Here is a 25,144-nt window from a genome sequence, read left to right as displayed (position 1 = left end):
GACAGTCTGCTAAGAGATAAATGTGCAGTCATACTTGTGAGGGAGCATCTAGACTGGGCTCACTGAGTTGGGAAAACCCTCCCTAACCCTGGGCAGCATGGCTCCATGGGCTTTGAACATTAGAAGTAAGAAATAGAAACTTTGAACCACACAATCAGCCTGCAATTAACAGTTTCTGGGGACACCCTTTAGTTTTTACACTTTTCAGTGTGAAGGCCACTTTCCTAGTATTTCCCAAGGGCTAGAAGTAAATGGTAAATTTGTCATTTGGAGCTTCTAAGTGAGCATGTCAAGGGATGTCTTCTGCTGGATTGAAAATGTTATAGCTCAGTGGTAAAGAGCACTTGCTGCTCTTGCAGAGGACCCAGGTTCAATTCCCAGCATTCACATGGTGAGTCACAACCATCTGTAAACCTAGTTCCAGGGAATCTAACACCCTCTTCTAGACTCAGCAAGCACCAGACATGCAAGTGGTATGCACACATACAAGCAAATACTCACATGAAAAAGTTATGTTATATTAACAAATGCTCATACATAATTATGGAATATAACAGTTTATGCAGTGTGTAATAACTAAATCAAGATAGCTAACACATTTTTCACTTCAAGTTTTTTCATGTATATGATGAGAAATTTAGATCGATTCTTTTAGCAATTATGGTTTTCAAAAAAGTTTTCTTTAATTAGTTCTTTGACCAAGGTGGTAAAGATTTTCTCTCTTATATTTTGTCTGTTGTAGTTTTTCACATTTGAATTCTTTAAAATTCACACTACTTTTCTTTTTTTCAAAAGCTTGATTTTTATTTTGTAAATTCATGACATAATTATACCAATTACAGTTTATTTTATGAATTAATTTTTTCCTTTTTTATTAGATATTTTCATTATTTACATTTCAAATGTTATCCCCTTTCCTACTTTCCCCTCTGAAAATCCCCTACCCCCTCCCCACCTCCCCCAGCTCCCCAACCCACCTACTCCTACTTTCTGGTCCTGGCATTGCCTATACTGGGGCATAGAATCTTCACAGGACCAAGGGCCTCTCCTCCCAGTGATGACCAACTAGGCTATCCTCTTCTACATATGCAGCTAGAGCCATGAGTCTCCCACCATGTGTTTTCTTTGGTTGGTGGTTTAGTCTCAGGGAGCTCTGAAGGTACTGGTTAGTTCATGTTGTTGTTTCTCCTATAGGGCTGCAAACCCCTTCAGCTCCTTGGATGCTTTCTCTAGCTCCTTCATTAGGGACCCTGTGCTCCATTCCATGGATGGCTGTGAGCATCTACTTCTCTATTTATCAGGCACTGGCAGAGCTTCTCAGGAGACAGCTTTATCAGGCTCCTGTCAACCAGCTCTTGTTGGCATCTGCTGTAGTGTCTGGGTTTGGTGGTTGTTTATAGGATGGAACCCCAGGAGGGGCAGTTTCTGGATGGTTGTTCCTTCAGTCTCTGCTCCGAACTTTTATCCTTTTACATTAATCCTGATAATCCATGAGCATGGGAGACCTTTCCATCTTCTGAGATCTTCGATTTCTTTCTTCAGAGACTTGAAGTTCTTATCATACAGATCTTTCACTTCCTTAGTTAGAGTTACACCAAGGTATTTTATATTATTTGTGACTATTGTGAAGGGTGTTGTTTCCCTAATTTCTTTCTCAGCCTGTATATCCTTTGTGTAGAGAAAAGCCACTGATTTGTTTGAGTTAATTTTATATCCAGGTACTTCCCTGAAGCTGTTTATCAGGTTTAGGAGTTCTCTGGTGGAATTTTTGGGGTCAGTTATGTATACTATCATATCATCTGCAAATAGGGTTATTTTGACTTCTTCATAAGAGAGCATCAGATCCTCTGAAACTGGAGATACAGTTATAAGCCACCATATGGGTGCTGGGAACCGAACCTAGGTCCTCTGCAAGAGCAGCCAATCAGTGCCCTTAACTGTTGAACCATCTCTCCAGCCCCCTCACATTTGAATTCTTAATTCACTCAGAGTCCATCTCTGAATCCCATATTAAGAAAGCATCCACCTTATCTCATTATTGCCATCATCTTAGTTTCTTTTCTGTTGCTGTGATAGAACACCCTCACAAAAGTCACTTCGTTGGGGAAGGGTTCGTTTCAGCTCTCAGTCATTCAGAATTATGGTCCATCCCCCCACCATGTGGGGAGAAGAAGGCATAACGGTAGGAACTTAAGGTAGTGATTCACTGTGCATCCGCAGTAAAGAAGCAGAGAGCAATAATGAGTCCAAGCTGCTGCTCACTTCTGCTTCCCGTCGGACACCGTTCAGGGTCCCAGTCATAGAATGGCGCCACCCAGAGGCACCTCGAGACTGTTATGCAGACAGTTCCCTGCAGGCATGCTCAGAGGCTCATCTCCAGATGATCCTGGACTTTGGCAAGTTGACATTTGTCATCATAGCGGTGCGTGCAAGTGTTCTCTTGTTGCTCTGTGGAGCTCTCTTCTTAAGCTGTCCTATTGTCACATGTAAGTGAACTTGCCTCAGAGCTGGTGTTTTGTTTTGTTTAGAGACAGGTTCTCTTTTTGTAGCCCTGGGTGTCCTGGAACTAATTATTTAGGCAAGGCTGGACTTCAGTGCACAGAAATCCTCTTCCTCCTGGTATTTGGGACCCTTTAAAAATTTAATCCCACCTGCCTATTCCTGTTATTAACTATGCTTTTGTAGCTATTTGAATTTTTGGTCCTGCAAGTCTCTCCCTCTCTTCTTATTCTCCATTAAGAAGGCCTCAAAGTAGAATTTAACTTGGGGAGGACTGACATTTTTGATGTTAAAATCATCCCAGCCAAGAGTCTTGAATATCTCTCCAATTATGCAGATTATTATGGATATCCTGTGTTAAATGTTTATGATTTTATATATAAGGCCTTCTGGGTTATTTATTAATTCAATACTTTGATATTTTATACTTTTTATTAGTATAAAGGATATATTTTATTACTTTAACTGTTATACAGTTTTTACTGAAGTTAAAAGGGTGTGTGTGTGTGTGTGTGTGTGTGTGTGTGTGTGTGTGTGTTGTCTTGTTTTAGTTTTTGAGATAGGATCCTGCTTTATAGCCCCAACTAGGCAGGTGCTCACTGCTCACTACATAGTTTATCACAAACCTGTGACAATCCTCCTCCTTAGCCCAAGTGTTGGTATTTCAGGCATGTGCCACTAGATTCAGAAGCTATTAATATTTATAAGTTGTTTTGGATTCATAAATTTGGTGAAGTATACTGTATGCACTATACATAGCTTGGTTTGGTAGTGTTTGCCTGGAATCTCAGCACTTGGGAGGCAGAGGCAGGAAGATCAGGAGTTCAAGTTCATGTTCAGCTAAATAAGAAGACCAAAGCAGCCAAAGCTATATGAATCCTTATTTCAATATAGCAACAAAGGCAGGGCAGAGTGGCCCATACCAGTAGCTTGGGCTGGAATGCAGGCAGAAGGATCAGGAATTCAAGGTCACCTTCAGCTGATTAACAAACTCGGGGCCAACCTGGGCTACATGAGTCCTTGTCTCAAAAACACAAATCAAACAATATGTATGTGTGCATATATTAGATTTGTTGGGAATGTCTATTACCATCACTTTCATAGCTATTGGTTTAATCAAGTAGTGTATGTCTTCGTAAATTCTGGTCACTTACGTTGCATTGAGGAGCAGACTTTCCACACTTATGGGACATTTCAGTGGAAACATGAAATGAGATCGTTCTTCCTCACCTGATGAGTAGGCATTTTATAGCCACCATTGGCCTAAATAACCATCAGAGAAAGAAGGGGGAGAGGAGGGGAGGGGAGAGAGGAGGGAGGGAGACAGAAATAAATTTTGAGTAGCAGATCACTGTAGGGAAATATGTATAAAATAGTAAATTATGGCTGGATTCAAAAAAGCCAAGACAGAAGAGAACTCTTAAAGTCAGAGAGTGAGAAGTTGGGACTGGAGATATGGCTCAGAGGTTAAGAGCGCTGGCTGCTCTTTTAAAGGACCTGGGTTCAATTCCCAGCAACCACATGACAGCTCACAGCTGTCTGTAACTCCAGCTCCAAGGAATTCAACTCCTTCACACAGGCACATATGCAAGCAAAACACCCATGCACATAATCACACAAGTGTACATGCAAGCAAAACACCCATGCACATAAACACACAGGCGTACATGCAAGCAAAACACCCATGCACATAAACACACAGGTGTACATGCAAGCAAAACACCCATGCACATAAACACACAGGCGTACATGCAAGCAAAACACCCATGCACATAAACACACAGGTGTACATGCAAGCAAAACACCCATGCACATAAACACACAGGTGTACATGCAAGCAAAACACCCATGCACATAAACACACAGGTGTACATGCAAGCAAAACACCCATACACATAAACACACAGGTGTACATGCAAGCAAAACACCCATACACATAAACACACAGGCGTACATGCAAGCAAAACACCCATGCACATAAACACACAGGCGTACATGCAAGCAAAACACCCATGCACATAAACACACAGGCGTACATGCAAGCAAAACACCCATACACATAAACACACAGGTGTACATGCAAGCAAAACACCCATGCACATAAACACACAGGCGTACATGCAAGCAAAACACCCATGCACATAAACACACAGGCGTACATGCAAGCAAAACACCCATGCACATAAACACACAGGCGTACATGCAAGCAAAACACCCATGCACATAAACACACAGGCGTACATGCAAGCAAAACACCCATGCACATAAACACACAGGCGTACATGCAAGCAAAACACCCATACACATAAACACACAGGCGTACATGCAAGCAAAACACCCATACACATAAACACACAGGTGTACATGCAAGCAAAACACCCATGCACATAAACACACAGGCGTACATGCAAGCAAAACACCCATGCACATAAACACACAGGCGTACATGCAAGCAAAACACCCATGCACATAAACACACAGGCGTACATGCAAGCAAAACACCCATGCACATAAACACACAGGTGTACATGCAAGCAAAACACCCATGCACATAAACACACAGGTGTACATGCAAGCAAAACACCCATGCACATAAAATAAAAATAAATGAAAACTTTAATAAGAGTATATATTTTTAAAAGAATGAGAATTTTATGTGGGCTGTTTGGAATCAAAATTCGTGGATCTGAAGCATGAGTTTGCATCAGTAAGGGCTGTCACTAGGCAGATATTCTGTTAGGAGCATCTTGACTATACGGTTGCAGTTTTAGAGAACATAAAGATAAACCTGTGTACATACTGAGGCATACAACACACATGTGATTCATGAAGAATAGTGGTTCTCAACTTTCCTAATGCTGCAACCCTTTAATCAAGTTCTCTTCACGCTCTGGTGACCCCCAACCATAAAATTATTTCACATCATAGTGTAAATAAACTGTTTTCTGACGTATTAGGTGACACCTGTGAAATGTAGAAGGACTCTCCTGTGATGCATGTAGTCTTTGGAACTGTATTTATCTCCACCAGTCAGGAATCTAACAGGAGTAATTTTATCTCTGTATCAGCATCTTCTTGACATGTGTCCTCTGATCATGTGGCACTCTAAGAATCTTGATTTTCTTTTTTTTTTAAATGAGATTTTTATATGGGACATTTCTTTGTCCCAACACTGTTACCAACACTTTTTTTTTAAAACAGTCTGACAGTGAAGTGAGTTAGGACCTCAAAATAGCCTCTGAATTTTCACTGTTGCTTTTCAGTGTTTTTCCAGTAGGCAGGCTCTCTCTCTCTCTCTCTCTCTCTCTCTCTCTCTCTCTCTCTCTCTCTCTCTCTCTCTCTCTCTCTCTCTCTTTCTCTCTCTCTCAATCATTTCAACCAGAACCTTGTAAAAGGACTTCTTTGAGATTCTATAAATAACAACTCAGGAAACATAGCTTCAGGAGCCTTTGAGTCCATGTTCTAAAGAAAGCAGGGAAAAGTGGGAGTTGGTATGGGCAAGCAGTTCTGGCTGTGGAGTGCTGGGGAGGAACAGGATTCATGTGACCAATAGAAGACAAAAGAAAAGCATCTACACACCTAGAAAAATGTCCATAAAACAGGAGCCAAATACCTACATATATGTGTCCCAAGTCTCTAGTCATCTGGTTTGTTTCAGATGTCCACAGTACAGGGTAGAGGTGAGCAAGCTCCCTAAGCAGCAGCATGGGACAAGAAGAGGTTCCATCAGTAGCTTCTTGAACTCCATTTTGAAAAACATTCAACTGAGATTTTATTCTAACCTTTTCACAGAGGATAAAGTCTACATTTTAAAAACATGCAGGGTTCTATCCAGTATCTGTAGTTGTTTCATCATGAGGGTGTTTCCAGATTACTCAGGTCTGTAATATTTGTAGATTGTGTGGAGATATAGATGCAGAAGGATCATAGGTAGACATATTAACTGAGATTTCACCACCAGTTTTCTTTTACTTTGTATCTTTACTTAATGGTTCCAGCACAAACAGATGTTATTAAATAATGCATGATTAAGCAAGCATAAAATAAGTTTTAAAAAAATCTATCAAAACTACCACTAGATTATTTAGCTCTGTGTTAAACTGTGTTAATAAATCATAGACATACCAAATGCTCCAGAATTGTCATCTAGGCTCTTTAGACATTGATGCCCTGAAGCAAAAGGAAGGAGTGTATATTTGCTTTATTTTAATGGTGACAAATGTCATTAGTACTCTTAAACTGACTGATGGCATTGCTGCAAAGTCCCAGGAGTTTACTACTTTCTAGGAAGGCATTACGGAATAGAATTGAACTCCTACCACCAAGCTTCCCCTGCTTCTTACCTTCTCAGCCCCATCTCCCACAGCTCAGCAAAAGTTCACCTCAAATTTTAGCAGAGCTCCAGACCTTAGCACAACTCACTCCATGATGGAAGTGCCACTCAGGCCATAAAACTCAGCACGTAGATAGCACCACCTACCAAAACTAAAACAAAGGCCCAATCCATCAAAGTCCATAGTTCTGGGAGTCTCAAAATGTACTAGTCTCGATTTTTGGCTTCTGCTTCTGGCTAATTGTTCTTGTTAACTGAAGTATGTCAACACAGAACATGGTTTTCGTGCTTAAAAGGTCATCCTGAAAAAGGCTTGGGGTTACACTTGGATCCTGAACATCCATTGTAGTTGCCGGGTGGCAAATAAAGACTTTTTGTTGGCATAAAGCTATGTCCATCCAGTCTTCTCTGGTGAATTCCCCACAACAAAAATTACAATATGCCAGTTTCAGTGATGTCTTACTTGCTTATAATGTTCTTTTTCACCCAGAAATCAGCTGACTCTCTGAGATCTATCACAAATAGAAATTTGTGGAAAAATTATTCTACTCTGTCTAAGGAAATTAATCTGACAAGGTAAGCAGAGTCTGTCTTCAGACTGTCCTACTGACTGTTCATGTCAACTTGATACAAGATAGGATCATTTTGGAAGAGGGACCCTCAATTGCTCCTTCCAGATTGCCCTGTAGGCAAGCCTGGGATGCATTTCCTTAATTGGTGACTGATGTGGGAACATCCAGCTCACTGTGGGTGGTGCCACTCCAGGCTGGTGGTCACAGGTGACATAAGAAGGCAGGGTGAGCAAGCTGTGAAAGCAAATCAGTAAGCAGAGTCTCTGCGTCAGCCCCTGCCTCATGGATCCTGCCCTGAGTTCCCACCCTGATTTCCCTCCGCAATGGAGTATGACTTGAAAATTGGAAGGTGAAACTAACCCTTTACCTGCAAGCATTTTATGGTCATGGTGTTTCATCACAGTAGAAACCCTGACTATGACATCACCTTAATTATAAGTGCTTTAGTATAAAATACCTGGTACCTTTACTTCATTTACTATGAGAGCAATTGTCTCGGTCCTAAATTAACTTTCTATTCTATTAGCTTACTGGTACTTTGATATCACTTCAGTTCCACTGACCTATCCTGCTGTGTCCAGTATTTCAGGTCTTCCTATGGGCTGGACTCAGGACTATATATTCTCAATAGAAAAGAGCCTTGAACAGATCTTCCAACATCTGGAAAATGCAAGGTCAGGAAACAGAGTTTCTGGGTAGAGGGTAGAGAAATATTTAAAATAAAAGAAAGGAAGGAAGAAGAGTAAAAGGGGGAGGGAAAAGAAAAAATTGAATATAAACAACTATTTTTTGAGATTTATTTATATTTTATGTGTATGAGTGTTTTGTATGCATGTATGTCTGGGCACTACATGCATGCCTGGTGCCCTCAGAGGCCAGAATAGGGTATGTGATCCCCTGGAACTGGAGTTCCTGATGTTTGTGAACAACCATGTGGGTGCTAAGAATCAAACCTGTGTCTTCTGGAAGAGCAGTCACTGCTCTTAACTACTGACCCATCTCTCTAACCCTCAAAACAGTGAAGTTGGTTTTTTTTTTCTTATTAAAAATACATTTATTTATTTTTAACTTTTTTTGTACGTGTGTGTACATGTATGCCACATGTTTGCAGAGGTCAGAGGACAAGCCACAGGAGTCAGTTCTCTAACATGCAGATCTTAAGTATTGAACTGAACTCAGATCATCCAGCTTAATGGCAAGATTAATGGGAACGTGTGTGTGTGTGTGTGTGTGTGTGTGTGTGTGTGTGTGTGTGTGTGTATAAAACTTACGTGTTATTCCTTGGATCTATCCACCTTGGTTTTTGGAATAAAGTCTCTCAGTGGGACTCACTAATTAGCCTTGACTGGCCAGTGAGCCCCAGGGATGTGCTTGTCTCTGCTTCTCCAGCACTGGGGCACCATGTGCTTTTATTATCGTGTGTGCTCTGGCAATAGGGCACAGCTTCTCTATTTGTATGTTGTGCACTTTACTGGCTCATCTCCCTTGCTCCTGGTAGAGGGGTTCTTTATGGAAAGAACTGATGCTTATGAACACCACCCCTTTTCCACCCTCACCTCCCTTAGACCAAAATTTTTTTGGACTTGCAATGACTACTTTCTTTCTTTGTCCTAATTTTCCCACTACTGGTTCCAAAGAAAATGAAAAAAAAAAAATTCTCTTTGTTTTCAGCTCAGCACTTATGGAACTGAATTTTCCAGAATCCTATGATACATCTTCTTCCTCCATCTCTGACACTATGGCTCAGGAGAGTGTCCCACCTTGCTGTTACTGTGAAAATGAGAAATGGTCTACTGACTACAGCATATGCTCTGAATCCTCCAACAACAGCTCCATCCTGTCTTATCTTCCAATCTTTCCTGAAAGTACAACTTGGCAAATCCAGAGCAATAGTGCCCCCTATTCCCCAGAAAAGGAATTGTCCGTGTCCAGGGGCAGAAGCACACCACTGCCTACCTTTCAGCTGATGGATACTGAGAAATCAGATCTTTCCCAGAATTTTGCAGTCCTTCCTCCCTTACGTGATGTTCCATCAATTCATCTCCATGTGAACATCGGGGTGAATTCTGGAATAAATAGGACAGAAGCAAGAATGTCACAGCCACTTACCTCCAACAAACAGTTAGAATCTGAGAATGACCACCAAATCATTAGATGCAATCCTTTAGTTATATCAATGGATGCACCTTCCAGAAATGTAGAAGTTAATGCAATTCAGGAAGAAACTTCTTTACTGAAAAAGGATCCAAAGCACGTGTTAGAGCTGAATACAGAACAGAGGGTCACAGGTCTTCCAGAAGAAAAGATAAAGTCACCTAAGGCACAAGGAACTAATGTGGAGCTGACACCCAAGGCACCATGCCCAGCCACAGACAGCATAAAGGTCACTCCGATGGCACTGCTTCAGGTTATGGATTTAATGGGAATAATCCCAGATTCACATTCAGAGATAACAGACTCCGTGGGGAAAACAAAAGATAAGACTGACTTATCACAGCAATCAAACCAAGTTGAAAAAGTGATTATACCTCCGGAGTCATCAGTAGCAAGTCCTGTGCATCAAATGAGGGAATCAAAGAGTATGGCCTCAAGACCAGATAAAATCACAGATATCTCCAAAGTAATTCCTGTAGCATTGTTTAATATTGTGGATTCTAGGGGGCTGATTAATGAATTATGTTCACATGTCATAGAATCAGCAGGAATAGCCCCAAAGCCACAACACCAAGTCACAGAATCAGTGGGGGTAAATACATTGCATAAGTATCAAGCTGTAGAACCAGCAAACATGAGTCTGGGGCCACATCATACAGTCTTCAAAGGTGGAGAATGGATTCTGCAGCCTCAGCATAAAGTCACAGAAACATTAAACATGGAGTCAGGATCACAGAATCAAGCCAGGTTTACTCCTAGTTCACCCCAACCTCCACAGACACCATCTAAAGTCCTGGAGTCATCAAAGATGAGTTCAGAGCCATCAGAGAATGCTCTTAAGGTAAACTCAGTGGTACAGGGGTCACCCATGGAAGTGATCACAGGAACATTAAACATGGACTTAGGGTCACAGAATCAGGCCAGTTCACCCCAACCTCCACAGACACCATCTAAAGTCCCGGACTCATCAAGGATGAGTCCAGAACCATCAGAGAATGCTCTTAAGGTAAACTCAGTGGTACAGGGGTCACCCATGGGAGTGATCACACCACTACAAGTTGGTTTGACTGCTCAAGCCAAAGAATCTCCAGAGTTGCCTTTTGTGTCCCAGGTTCAAGTCAGAGACTCCATAGGAATGACACTACATCAAGGCACAGAGAATATGTCATCAACTCCAAAACTGCCTCATCAGGTCATGGACCCTTTGCAGTTCACCCCTTGGCACCAAGACTTAGACTGTTCAGAGGTAAGACAAAGTCATAAACTGAAAGAACCTATGGGGTTGACCTCTGATACCTGGCCACAAAGGAAGAATCCTACAGAGAGAACACCATCACTTCAAATAACAGCCCCAGGGGCACCAGATCAAGAGACAGTACCTATAGGGACGAGCCAACAGCATCAACTTACAGAATCTGAAGTAGTGCCAGCTACTCTGAAACTTGAAGAAGTAGAGTATTTGGGGGAAAACACAACCCCACAATCTCAGATTATGGAGTCAGTGGACTTACTCCCAGAGTTACAGAATATAAACTCTATGAACCTAGTCCTAGATCCAAGATTGGAAGGTATGAAACCTGTGGACATATCCAAAGATTTAGTTTTAATTCCTGAGACCCTGGTGGAAAGTATGAAAGTTGGTGAGTTACCCACACACCTTTATGCATCAAAATCTTCAAATGTGAGCCTCAACTCAAGTTATTCTTTCCCAGAACCTGAAGGGCTGACTGAACAACAACAAGCCTCAGAAGCAGGGGTGACCTCTGACACTTGTCATCAGGTGGAAGAATCTGCTGAGTTGACACAATCAGAAAGAGTGACTCCAGCACTACTCAGCCAAACCTCAGAATCTATGGAGATGAGCTTACCACCACTCCAAGATAAACCAGAAGTGATGGTCCCTGAACCACAGGCCCCAGATGTGAACTTTGCTCATGTGACACCAGAACCATGCTCAGAAGTTATTAACCCATTAGAACTAAGTCTACCTGAATACACAGAAAGCACCGAATTGACATTGCCTGAAGTTGATGATACTCAGGAGACTGTTGTAGAAACATATTCAGAAATGGGATCTCAGGGGTTGAATCTAGAATTAAGCATGCAAATTGAGGAATCAGAGTCATTGGTAGAAAATTTGAAATGTGAAGAATTAATCCCTGAACCATCTGTACTAGTTGTAGAACCTATGGAGTTAACTACAGGACCCACACCACATATTATAGATGTGATCCCAGGGCCACAGCTCCACAATGTAAAGTCTATGCAAATAGACATAGGATTCGAGTTACAAAGTGAGTTATCTGTGGATTTACCACAACAGTCATCTATAGGAGTGGTAGATACTGAAAAGGCAAAACCAGAGCCAGGACTACAGAGTTTGTCACCAAAGGAGTCAGTTGAGGGAATACAGATTCCAAATGTGAAATCCCTGGATTTGAATCTGGACCAAGAGCCGCCAACTGTCAAATCAGGATTGATTCCAGGGCCACAACTGCAAAGTGTCAGATTTCCAAAGTTATATCAAGGGCTACTTCTTCAAGAGGAAAATCCATCAAATTCTATCTCGGGCCCCCTACATTATAGTGTGAAATCTGATGAAGCAATACCATGTTCCCCAATGCCAGACATCAGATCATCTGGTTTTATTCCGGGACCAAAGGTTCCAGAACCACAACTACATGTGAAATCTACGGAAGTAAATCTAGGACCATGTTTGCAAGATGTGAGATTTTCTGATTCGATCCCAAATCCCAAGCACCATGGTTTCAAATATACACAGTTCATACCAGGTTTTCCGCTTCAAGAGACTACATCTCAGGGATTTATGCCAGAATCATTTATACCATTAAGCCAAGAGCCACAGTTCGAAGATAGGAAGCTTGCTCTAGCTACACAAGGATCGGAGTTTCACAGCATGAAAAATGCAACACAAGCTTCCGAACTACAGCGTTCATGCGGGATTTCTGAGGAGGTCAACATAGGACCTTGGGAACAAGATACCAAATTTTCTGAGCTGGCTTCAAGACCAAAACTTCAAGGGGTCAAATTTGGGGAGCAAATCTCAGGGTTGATGTTTGATAGTGCAAGTTCTATGACTTCAGAGTTAGGGATGCATGACTCCAAATTGGCAAAGATGACTGCAGGGCTACAGGATAGCAGGCATCTGGGTTTTAACTCAGGGCCATGGCTTCAAGATGTCAAATTTTTGGATGTAATACCAGGAACTCCACCTCAAGGTATGAAAACTCCAGAGCTAAACTCGGGGCCACACTTAGAATGTATAAAAATTTTTGAGTTGACCACACAGCCAGAGAGGCAAGGGATGAAGCCAGAATTGATAGTACAAGAGTCCCCATTTCAAGTTGTCACAGGGAATCAAGAACCAAGCTTTGAAGACAAAATGTCTTATAAAATGGTACCTGAACCACAGGTGCCAACGGCAGAAACAATGAAATTGGCTACTGAGAGACACTTAGCAAATGTAGATCATTCTGAGTTGATCAGAAGCCCACAGACACAAGGCATAGCATCTTCTGAATTGATTGAAGGACAACTTTTGGGACATATAAAACCTGTGGAGAAGAACACAGTCTCAAAACAAGAAGCTCTGACATCTGTGGGATTAACACCAGGGCTACATCTGGGAGACATTAAATCTACAAAGTTAAAGTCAAAGTCAGAGCTGGAGCCTGCGGAATATGTGCTGTCAACCCTGGGGATGCATGCAGGAGATAAGAATCTTGAGCTGCCTCCAGGCCCCAGCTTGAAGGGTTTAAAACCAAAGTTACTACCTTCAAAGCCAAAAATAGAAGATAGGAAATCTGTGATCTTAACTGTAGAAGAATGTCTCAAGAGAATAAAATCCACTGTGGTATCCCCAAGTAATTCCCTAAGAAGAGATATGAAGTCTGTGAAGTTGATTCCAGGTTCAAAAATTCAAGATTTGAAAAATAAGGGGTTGGCCCATGGTACACATGTTCAAGATGTAAATGCCATGGACTTGAAACTTGAGCCAAAGAAGCAAGGGGAGAGTCCTATGACTTTTGTACCAAGGATGCTTTTTCAAGAGAAGTCTATGGAGGTGTTTCAAGAGCCTCAACTGCAAGATATGAAACCCAAGGAACTGACTTCACAGCCACAAATGCAAGATAGGAAACCTGTGATCACCCCATGTTTGAAACACCAGAGTCTAAAACCTGTAACTGTAGCCAAAACACAAGGGATTCGAGGAGTAAAATTTGTAGATTTCATCTCAACACAAGGGTGTCAAGAGATGGCACCCATGGACTTAAATCTTAAGTCTAGACAGGATGACCAGATAACTGTAAAGTCACTAGAGCGGAAAGGTGGGATTTTCGACCAACAGAAAAAACAGCTTGAATCAGAAAATACATCGCCCATGGAGTCAGATCAAGAACCCAAACCTGCAGATATGACACCCATAGAGATCAAATCTAAACTACAATTCAAAGATACAACCTCATTTGAATTGGCTCCTGAGCCAGTTGTTCAAAATGTAAAAGCAGAAGAGTTCCAAAATGAACTACAGGTGCCAAGTATGAAACCTTGCCAGTTGATCCCAGAGTCCCAGATGCACCAAGAGAAAGCTGTGGAGTCAACGTTGGACCCACAACTTCAAGGTGTGGAAACTGTGGCACTAAATACAGAACCCCAAATTGAAAGCACAAAGTCTATTCAATGGATACCAATATCTGAGTTTCAAAGTGAGAAAGGTATAGGGTCAAACTCAAAGTCACAGTCTCAAGAAGCCAGACCCACAGAACTGAAGCCACCTGTGCTATGGAGAGGTATGAGGTCACCTGAACTGACTGCCAGGTCAAAAATTCAAGGAGAAAAATCTGTGGCATTTCAGCTTGAGCCACAGTTACAGGCTCAGGAACCAAAAACATTCAACTTGACTTCAAAGCCACAGCCTCAAGCCACCACAACTGAGGAGCTAAACAAAGAGCTACAGGCTGAAAGTGTAAGATCTGTCCAGTGGATAACTCAACAGGAGTTCCCCAGTGTGAAGTTTTTAGGATCCAATAGTGGGTCACCATTTCAAGGCGTCAAATGGACAGAACAGAAACCCTCCATAAAATTGGGAGGTGAGGAGTTGATGACAAGGCCCAAGACAGAAGGTAAAGCATGTGACCCAACCTTAAGGTCAATGATCAATAACATAAAATCAATGACATTTAAACCTAGGTTCCATGTAGAAGACAGGATCGCTAATGAACAAGTAGTGAAACCGTTAAAGTCATCCCCAGGAGTACAACAGCCTCAAGACATGACACCTTTACTGTTCAAACAAGAGTCACAGTCTTCAGAAGCAAAATCTGGGATATTAGGCCAAGGGTCACAGTCACCTGAGCCCCAGTGGCAAAGTGCAAAATGTTTTGACTTGATACCTGAAACAAAGTCCCAAAATATGAAATTTAAGTTAAGTTCCAGCCTACCATTGAAAAGTAAACCATTTACTGATTTAATCATGGAGACCAAAATTCAAAGGGTTAAGCTAGACTCTAGACCTGGGCCACAGTCCCAAGGTATAAAATCAGATTCAATTCTGAAGACAATGCCTCAAAAAATTGAGATGGAAGACTGTGAATCAGGCCCACAGTTACAAGATCTGAAATCTCTGAGGACGATCATGGGTGTAAAATTCCTAGATGTCAAATCTATGAGCTTCAGTCCTAGACCACACTTAGAAGATATGCCATCTGAAGTCATCACAGAGAAGAATGTTCTTGGTATGAAACCAGTAGAAATCAAACCTAGTCCAAAATTACAAGGTGAGAAACCTGAGTTCACCCCAAAGGAGTTGTTTTTAGGCACACAATCTATAGGATTGCATTCAGACCTTAATTTGCAAGATTTGAAATATCCCCAGCTGATCATGGGCATGAAACTTCAAGGTGTAGACTCTATGGAACAACACTTGACAAATATAAAACCTTCTGAGGTGATTACACAAATAAATTCTCAAGGTGTAACATCTGTGGACTTTGATTCTGGACCACAGACACAAAATAAAAAGCCTTCTGAGTTGTTTCAAGGGGGAAAGCTCCAAGATATGAAATCTATAGAGTTTAATCAAGGCCCAAAGTTACAAAGTATGACTGTGGAGTCAAGACTAGAGACAAAGCCCCAATGTGGGGAATCTGTAAAGTTAAACTCAGGCCCTCAGTTGCAAGATCAGAAATATTCTAAGTCAACTCTAGGGACAACTCTTCAAGATGCAAGATCTCCAAAGGTCAATTCTGGCCCACACTTACAGGGTGTAAAGTCTTCAGAAGGGATTTCAGGGGACACAGTTCCAAAAGAAAAACCCATAGCTTTTGTTTATCAGCCACTGGGGCAAGATGTTGAATCTTTTAAATGGATTTTCTCTAAGGCACTTGATGGGAAACCTTTGCAGTTCCAGGTACCCTCTGAGTTACAGTACAGGAAACTATCTAAGTTAAAACCAGAATTACATCTTCAAGGTATGAAGCCTGGGGCTTTCAACCTTGGATTGAAGTTGGAAGATGTGAAAGCCAATTCCACAAATCTGCAAACAACAAAGGATAAAGAGGTCAATTATGATGCAGACTTGCAAGTTATGGGATTCTCTGAATTGGCCTCACCAATTTATAATGTGGTACTTTCTGGACTCAAAGCCACAAATCAGAAGCAAGATGGGAAACCTCACAAATTAAGTCAAAAGCAACAGCTTCAAACTATGAAATCAACAGTGTTCAATCATGAGCCACATCTGCAACATATCAAGTCATCAGACTTATGTACAAAGCTTCAAGACCTGAAATCAGTGGAATTCAACTCAGAGCAACAGTTGCAAGATGTGAAGCCCTCTGAGTTGGGCCTGGGAACAGGTACACAGTCTTTAGGGTTCAACCCTGGGCCACAGTTTCAAGAACTAAAATCTTCTGCAGTGAGCATAGAGGTCAAGCTGCTGGAAGAGTCATCTCCAAAATTCAAGCATGAACCTAGATTGCACTGTAGGAAATCCTGTGACTGGAGTCACAGTAAAAATGTTATGGCACCCAAAACCGAGATACAAGATGTAGAATTATCTGAGTTGCACCCTGGTCCAGACCTTCAGGGTATAAACTCTAAGGAGTTCATCCCTGGGTCACACTTGGAAGATCTGAACTCTGCTTGTACTCCCAATATAAATTCTCAATATGTAAATTCCAGTGAGTATATATCTAGGCCATATTTGCAAGATACAAATTCCTTTGCATGCATTCCAGAGCCAAACGCTCAGTGTATAAGCTCTGAGTACAATCCTGGAATACATTTGCATGGAACGAATTCTTCCTCATGCTTTTCAGGATCAAAATCACAATGTGTAGATTCTACTTGGAGCAACCCTGAGTCACATTTGCAAGACATAAATTCTGTCGAATGCATCCCAGGGCCAAGTCCTCAGTGTGCAGATTCTCCTGCATGCATCCCAGGGCCAAGTCCTCAGTGTGAAGATTCTCCTGCATGCTCCCCAGGGCCAAGTCCTCAGTGTGCAGATTCTCCTGCATGCTCCCCAGGGCCAAGTCCTCAGTGTGCAGATTCTCCTGCATGCATCCCAGGATCAAATCCTCAGTGTGCAAATTCTTCTGCATTGTCCCCAGAGCCAAGTCCTCCATGTGTAAATTCCACTGAGTGCAATCCTGAATCATATTTGCAAGGTGTGAATTCATCTGTATACACCTCAGGGCAAAATCCTCTGTGTGAAAATTCTAATAGGTATGATCTTGGGCCACTTTTTCAAGGTATGGATTTTTGTCCATTTCCACCACCACAAATTCTGTGTGTAAATCCTGTTTGGTGCAATACTAGAGTACATTTTCAAGATGATATAAATTCTTCTGCATGTACTCTAAGTCAAGAATCTGAGTCAGTAAATTCTATTGGCTACAACTCTGGGACACATTTACAAGCTCCAAAACTTCAAAAACAACACTTGAATTATTTGAAGTCTGAATTAACTCCAGGGTCAAACAATTTGGGTATAGCACCTATGGAATACAACCCTGGTCCACAAAGTCAAGAAACGAGTTCTTCTGGGTTTAATCCTGAGTCAAAACCTCAGTGCATAAGTTCTGTAAAGTCCAGTTCAAGGCCACAGTTGCAAAGCATAAAGTACTTTGAATTGGACCCTGGTTCAGAGTCTCAAAGTACAAAATCTGTTCTGTTAAACTCTGGATCACCTTCTCAAGGTGTGGATTCATCTAAATGTATGCAAGGGGCAAAGTTTCAAAAGATCCCACATTTGAAGAGCCAGCTTGGATCATGGCAGCAAAGTACACAACCAATATTTACTTTGAGGCCTCAGTCAAACGGTGTGAATTCTGTGATTTTACCAACGTCGCCTCCTGAAGATAGAAAGTTTCCAGAGAAGAGTACACAGACATTGTTTTGTACACATGCTGTAGAACCGACATCTAGCTGTGATCTGAACGACTTGAGGAGTAGGATGTTTTCGCCAGAACCTTGTTTTCAAAATGTTGACGTTGTGCAGTTGAAGCCAGTGTCACAGTCTCAAAGTGTGAGTTCTTCAGAATTTATGTCATGTTCACAACATCCTATGTCTTCACTTGCACCAAAGCCATGTTTTCAAGATACAAACCCTAAGGAGCTGAGGATAGGATCCAAACAGGAAAGTCTGAATTGCCAACTATTTCCTTCAGAGGAGAAACCAATGATGGTATTGGCACCACAGTCCACCAGGAAGCTCTTAGCAGGACCAGCACTGACTAGTGTCAAATTTTCAAATTTGTCACTGAAATCACAGCAGCAAAATACAAAATCGTTGGTATTAACTTCAGAGACAAAGTGGCAAGGTGTAAAACAGGTGAAATTGTCATCAGTGTCTCTGCCAGAACCTGGAAAATCTGTGGAGGTAGCACCAAAGTCAATTCTTCAAAACATGAAATCTAGGAACCTAATGCCCCAGACAATTGATCCAGTCACAAAATCCACTAAAGTCATTTATAGACCAGAGCAACAGGTGGTGGACTTTGCAGGGATGAGCATGAAGCCTCCTAGGTGTCAAGTCCCTAAATCAGCGAATTTTACTTCACCACCAATTTATCAAGATGTGGGGTCTTTAGAAATAACAAAGGGGTTGGAACATAAAAGCACAGAAATGATGGAGAAATCTGTGAGGTTAAGCTCCAAACCAACAGATCAAGTCAAAGAATCATCAGAGATGCCCCTGAAGCTTGATCTTCAAGTACCAGAATTTTTTTACCTGACTCCAACACTAAGTAATCAAGATTCAATATCCTCAGAACCAGACCTACCAAAAAGCTACCAGATCCCAGAAACTCCTGAGTTACATTCATCACCGTGGCCTCAATTTCAAGATTTCAAGAAGTTACAGATAAAAGAAGTTACAGAATCTGATAGAGTGACCCTCAGTGTCAAGAATCATGTTGTAGACATGATAGAGTTGACTTGTGAAGCAAGACAGGGAGGGAAAGAATTTCTTAGAATGACTCCAAAGCCAGTAAATATAGAGCCCGGATTTGTAGAAAAATCTCCAAGGCCATGTCCTCAAGACTTAGGACCTCTGGGGGTGGGCTCTAAGAAAAGATCTCAAAGGGAACAATCTGTAGTATCAACACCAAGGACATCCTGTCACATCCCAGATTCTGTTTCAGGAATAATACCAAGAGGACCTCAGATTCCCAATTCTACAAATTTGGCCTCTACACTGTGGCTGCAAAAAGAATCCTTTGAGTTGTCATGTAAGCAAACCAGTCAAGTTGAGGGAAATACAGACTCTGTAGAGCTCACCTTTGGTACACAGCAGCCAGGAGAGGTAGCAGCTAAGCTAACAAAACATCAGAATTTGAACCTGGAAAATGCAAACATAACTACAATAGAATCACTGGACCAAATGATAAACTTTGTAGGGGCTAGTCCAAAGCCACAAGATCAAGTAATAGAATTTGCAAAGGCATCGCTTCCAGTTTCTCAATCAGTTGCCCTCCCAAAAGTTTCTGAATCTGTGACCCCCAGAGTTATAAAGTCTGTGATGATTCCAGAGAGTGCCCCTCAAAAGTCAAAATACAATGATTTAACTCCCAGAATACATGATATGATAAGTTCAGAATTTGTTCCAAGCCTTTGGCTACAAAATGTGCAATCCAAGAAGTTAATCATAGAGCCAACACATCAGGTTTTAGAAACAAAACGACGAACAAGCTTTCGAATTATAAAAACTGTATTAATTCCCAAACCACTGGTTCTGATTGTAAAATCTGAAGAAGTGGCACCAGGACCATGTGCTCAGGCTGTAGAACCAATAGGACTCTCAGCAAGATCGAGCATTAAAGAAAAGGAGTGTTTGAATTTACACCCAAGACCCCATCTTCAAGACCTGGTAAAACCTATGGAGTTAACTCCAAGGGCAGATATTCAAGTGACTTCTGCAGAAGTAATATTTCAGCAAACATCTCCCCTTAAGGAACCTACAGTGTTAATTCATGAGCAAAGACTTCAGACTGAAAAATCCCTAGGCCTCAAAACAGAATCTCCTAAAGAAATGAAAATCAAGGATTCGAATCAAGAATTGGTGTGTCAGAATAAAGACTCAGAGGTGACCACATCAGCAAAATTACAGACAGAGAATTACTTATCTAGTTTCATACACAGCCCTTCAATCCCATTTCTTTCAAGTGTTGACAAAACAACTGAATTAGGGCAACTTCAGGATTCTGGGGTGCCTGAAGTTTCAAGAACTTTTGGTACGGAAAACCTTGGTGTTGATATTTTGCAGTCTTCAAAGTCCTATACAGACACTATTATAATAAAATCTTCAGTTCTTCCCTTGGTCCTTCCAAATCTACCCTCTGATAAGACAGGAGACACCAAGGGAACCCCATATCCTGAGATCTGGGGCATGAATATCTTATCTAAGGAAGAAAGAGTAAAGGAAAAAATGGAGGAATTCCAAAGGTATTCTTCATATTCATTCAAACTACTACCAGAGGAGTTCCAGGAAGGATTAGGGGCTCGAAGAAGCTCTATCCGTTCTTTCCTGGGCATACAACAGAACATCTGGGAAAGTCATGTCTGTAGGCAGCGACTACCTAGGAAATATCTCTCCAGTATGCTAATGCTGGGGAATGTCCTGGGAACCACGATGGAAAGGAAGCCTTGTTCTCAATCATTTTTAACAGAAGGATCCACTATGGACATCTGTCAATCTATTCAAAATTTATTTGGGGTTCCAGCTGAACTAATGGAATTTTCTCAAAGCCTGCAAGAGAGGGTTCCAAGGACCATTTCTCAGACTTCAGTGGTTAAAAACTATATTCAGAGACATATTTTATGTCACAGTAATGAGAAAAGAATGCCTTTAAAGATGTGGACACGTGGCTCAACATCTTCCATAATACAGCAATACTCTGGTACTAGATTGGGAGTAAAGAAAACAAGCTCTAAGCTCAGTGATATATTCCAGAAAGTCACTGAGCATGTGTCTGTCTCATGTAGTGGAGCCAGGTTTCCTGCCTTGATGAAATCAGAGTCTACTCTTGAGATACTTTACACTAGGGAAGATCCTGTTTCCAAGAAGCAGAGTAAAATTTCACCATGTGGTTCACCTACTAGGACTTTTGAGTCTCGGCATTCCCTGAAGACAAGTTCTCTCTCCCAGTCCAAGAGTGATATCTCAGAACAGTCCCAACTACTAAAAGGACTACGGCTAAAAACAGCAGGAAAACTACTAAGAAGTCAAATACCCCACAATGTCCCTCTGCCTCTAGAGTCAGGTCTTGTCCTAAAGTATCCCATCTGCTTACAATGTGGCCGATGTTCAGGATTTAATTGCTGTCATAAGTTACAGTCTGCTTTTGGGCCATACCTGCTTATCTACCCACAGCTCCACCTTTTAAGCACCCCTGAAGGCCATGGTGAGATTCGGATGCATCTTGGATTCAGATTACAAACTGGGAAAAGACCTCGAGTCTCAAAGTATCATACAAGAAACCAAGCAGATCCACGGAAGGGTGCTGCATCACCATCAAGAAGGAAAGCTAGATTCTCTACGCCAGTTTCCAAGAGTCCTAGTCCTAGAAATTTCCAGTCCAGTTCTTCCCTATCTCCTGCTTCTGTACAAGTCCACACTCAGCAAAAGCAATGGCACAGCCATAGTGTGGCAGGAAAGACAACCGCCAAAGACTATGAATGTCAGGTTTACTCTGTATCAGAGAGTGAGTACGGAAGCATCCTGGATGAAAGATTTGTTAAATCAAGTCTCAGAAAAACCTCTGTCTTAACATATCCAGTGAAGAAATCCAAGGAACCTAAATCACTAAGCACAAGGCTCTACAAAATCAGTACAAGCACAAAAGACAGTCATCATAGAACAATAAAGGGTCTGTCAAGCAGAATTGAAACCACCCAGATGAGCGATGTTTCTGCCAAGAGACAACCTAAGAAATCCTCCCAGCCCAAATTCATCCAACTGCTTTTTCATAGTTTAAGGCAGGCATTCCAAGCAGCACACAGAACTGTGATTTTTACCAGCAAGAAACTTAAGTACAAGATGAGGCCAGACAATTTGTGGTCAATCAAAAACTTGCACCCCAAACAAAAAGGGAAGGACCATTGTTTAATGGAAGATAGCAAAGGAGCCAGGACACCAGTTGTCAGGCACATGTCGACAAGCTTAACCCCCAAGCAAAAGGACAAGTTGCAGGAAGCAAGTGAGTGCTGTAGACAAGCTCAACAGGCCAAACAAGTGAGCTCTCTCCTCCCCAGACACTTGAAATTGCAGACCACCATGGTTTGTGGAAGAGAGGTCTTTAACCAAGCTACTTCAGTCCCAGAACCTTTCAAGAGAGTTCAAAATGTCCCCAGTATAGCAACAAAAAGCTGTAGTGATGACGTATCCAGTCAAGAGTCTAAGAACTGTTCTAATGTAGGAGTCAAATTTCATGTCCAAGAGAGGATTGTATCTAATCCCCTCTTGAAGGAAACCCTGCAGAGTCACTTTGGAAAGAAACCCATAAACCAGGAAGAAGAACAAGGCTTCTTCAGGGAGAGAACCCTACCTAATAAGCCATCTGAAAGGACCCATCACAGGCTTCTTCAGAGAACTCATTGGCAAAGTCTCTCTGAGAGGAGACATCGCAGTCCCTCCCAGAGAAACAGTCTTAGCTCCTCTGTAAGAACCTATCATAGTCTCTCTGACAGAAGCCATAACAATCTCTATAAGGGGAGAGGCCACAGTCCCTCAAGGAGGAGCCCTGGAAGTCCCTCAAGGAGGAGCTCTAGAAGTCCCTCAAGGAGGAGCCCTGGAAGTCTATCAAGGAGGAGCCCTCGAAGACCCTCAAAGAGGAGCCCTCGAAGACCCTCAAGGAGAAGTCCTTGCAGTCCCTCTGGGAGTAGCCATCATAGCCCCTCAGGAAGTAGCTTTCGAAGGCCTTCAGGGAGGAGCCCTCGAAGTCCCTCAAGGAGAAGCCCTCGAAGACCCTCAAGGAGAAGTCCTTGCAGTCCCTCCGGGAGTAGCCATCATAGTCCCTCAGGAAGTAGCTTTCGAAGGCCTTCAGGGAGGAGCCCTCGCAGTCTCTCATGGAGGAGCCCTCACAGATGCTCAAGGAGGAGCCCTTGTAGACCTCTAGAGAGAAGAGGATACAGTTCCTCTGTGAAGAAGAATCTACACAGTTTTTCTGAGAGGAGCCAACAGAGTCCCTCTTCTCTGAGATGCCTCAGTCCCTCAAAAAAGAGCCATGTCAGTTTCATGCAGAGGTCACTGGGCAGTTACTCAGAAAGGAGCATTCCCTCTGTCTGGAAAGAACATAGTTGTAGATTAAGCCAGTACAATTCTGTGCCCTTCCTTGGGTTGGCTAAACAAGTCTCTGATGGCTGGAGTCCAGCAGTGCCTGGCCTCACTGCATTTACATCTTCCTGCCAGAGCCTTGAGAAGCTGATCACCTACTGAGATTACTTTGCAACAAAATCAGCTGAAATGAAGGGATGGGTTTTGGGGGTTTGCCTATATAAACGCAGACTGGAAAATTAAAATTTGAGCCATGATCAGAGAAACTTTGTCTTGGCTAGTTATTTCTCTCGTCCGCCCATCCTATTTCATCCCTAGCTCTCCTTCCAGGTGTCCCCGGTTTTCCATGGCCACTGGATGACTACACAGATTGTCTAAGCCCAGGCTACACAGGCATTCTTCCAGACTCATCTACCGTCATTCTGAGAGAACCCAGTATAGTCCCTCTCAGAGCAGACACAGTCATTGTGAAAGGATGCACCTAAGTCACTCTGAGAGGAACCAGCACTGTCACTATTGAGAGACCCTATCACAGTGCCAAGGAGAGGCTCAAGCATCATCTCCCTAAGGAAAGATCCAGATGTAGCTTGGCTAAAAAGTTCATGTCTTTCAGGGACCACACCAAAAAATCCAAAAACTGGACAAATTTGGAGGCATGAAGTTAGTGGATAAGAAGAGATCTGTCCCTTAACCCCAGCAATGAAAGAGCTATTGGGGAGGGAAGGGGAAGAGAATGGGTCTGTAATTTAAGATCAATAAGGGGGTGATTTGAACTCCATTTGCACCTGTAAGACCACTTATGGAATGTGTGGGACTAGGTTGCAAACGGGGGTTCATGGGGACCCCTTAAATCTTAAGACTCCTCCCATTTCCTCCAACCCTCTCGCCCTGACAGCCTCCCTACTCCCCTGTTGCGATGGGGGCGGGGTCTTAATGGAGGAAGATGAGTCATTCCTTGACTCATTTCTTGCCGCAGCCCCCTCGGAAACCGCTAGGAGGAAGTAGATGTTCAGAACTTGGCTAGTTGCTGCAGAGACCACATCCAGGAGAGGAAAGGAGAACAGAAGTGGCCTTGGTTTGGCCGGAGCCCTTGGGTGAAATTGTTAGGCGTGGAGGGGGAGTGATGTCTTCCAGACTCGGTGCAGTCAACACCATAAATTTCTTGGTGTGACCATTATAGTTTAGAGATAGAGCTGTCCAGCTGAGAACACACGGTCCTTTGCTTTTGTCTTGTACTCAGGGTTGGGTTTTTTTTTTTTAACCCATTGTAGGCCCCACCCTTTACTATAAGATCCACTTAACCCCTCCCCCCTTTTTATTTTTATTGCCTATTCCTCATATCCTCAGACGCAGTTCCTCGACAGATTGTAATTATTTATATTCCTTCAGCATCCCCAGTGCCTCCCATTTCATACACACACACACACACACACACACACACACACACACACATTCACATTCCCGTCTTTCCCCCACCCTCCCCCCCTCGAGCCTTTAGGATAGGGTTTTGAGAATGGGCAACCTGTCTTTACATTGTAGAAAAATAGAATGGCACATGTTTCCTAAAAAGTGTCGCCTTCGGTCCACTTGAAGTAGTTGCTCAGGACAGCTTCACATCTAGGCACAAGGAGGATTCATATCTCTGTGGATGAGCTTCAAAGGTCTCTCGCACTCATTCATGTGCTTGTGATTTGCTAGACCCTGGGGCCCACATCCCTTAAGCAGCAGAGGAGCACCAAGATCGTGGGAGCTAAGAAGTAGGTTTTCAGAAGACATTTTTGTAATTGT

At 42.4% G+C, this 25,144-nt stretch overlaps 1 protein-coding gene across 1 annotated transcript in view; it reads left to right on the top strand.

Annotated features, from left to right (window-relative positions):
• The window catches only part of LOC110303098 (uncharacterized), a 28,539-nt gene extending 4,930 nt beyond the window's left edge, over positions 1–23,609 (top strand). The window contains exons 2-4 of the mRNA XM_021174035.2: positions 7,323–7,408; positions 7,986–8,078; positions 9,076–23,609. Of these exons, the coding sequence (XP_021029694.2) occupies positions 7,323–7,408; positions 7,986–8,078; positions 9,076–23,518 (14,622 nt within the window). The 3' untranslated portion in view covers positions 23,519–23,609. The remainder of the gene's footprint in view (positions 1–7,322; positions 7,409–7,985; positions 8,079–9,075) is intronic.
• The last annotated feature ends 1,535 nt before the right edge of the window (positions 23,610–25,144 follow it).

This window comes from Mus caroli, unplaced genomic scaffold (genome assembly GCF_978045245.1).
Source record: "Mus caroli unplaced genomic scaffold, Mus_caroli_1 scaffold_9, whole genome shotgun sequence".
In the NCBI taxonomy this organism is placed as follows: domain Eukaryota; kingdom Metazoa; phylum Chordata; class Mammalia; order Rodentia; family Muridae; genus Mus; species Mus caroli.
This window is presented reverse-complemented; position numbering and strand designations above follow the sequence as displayed.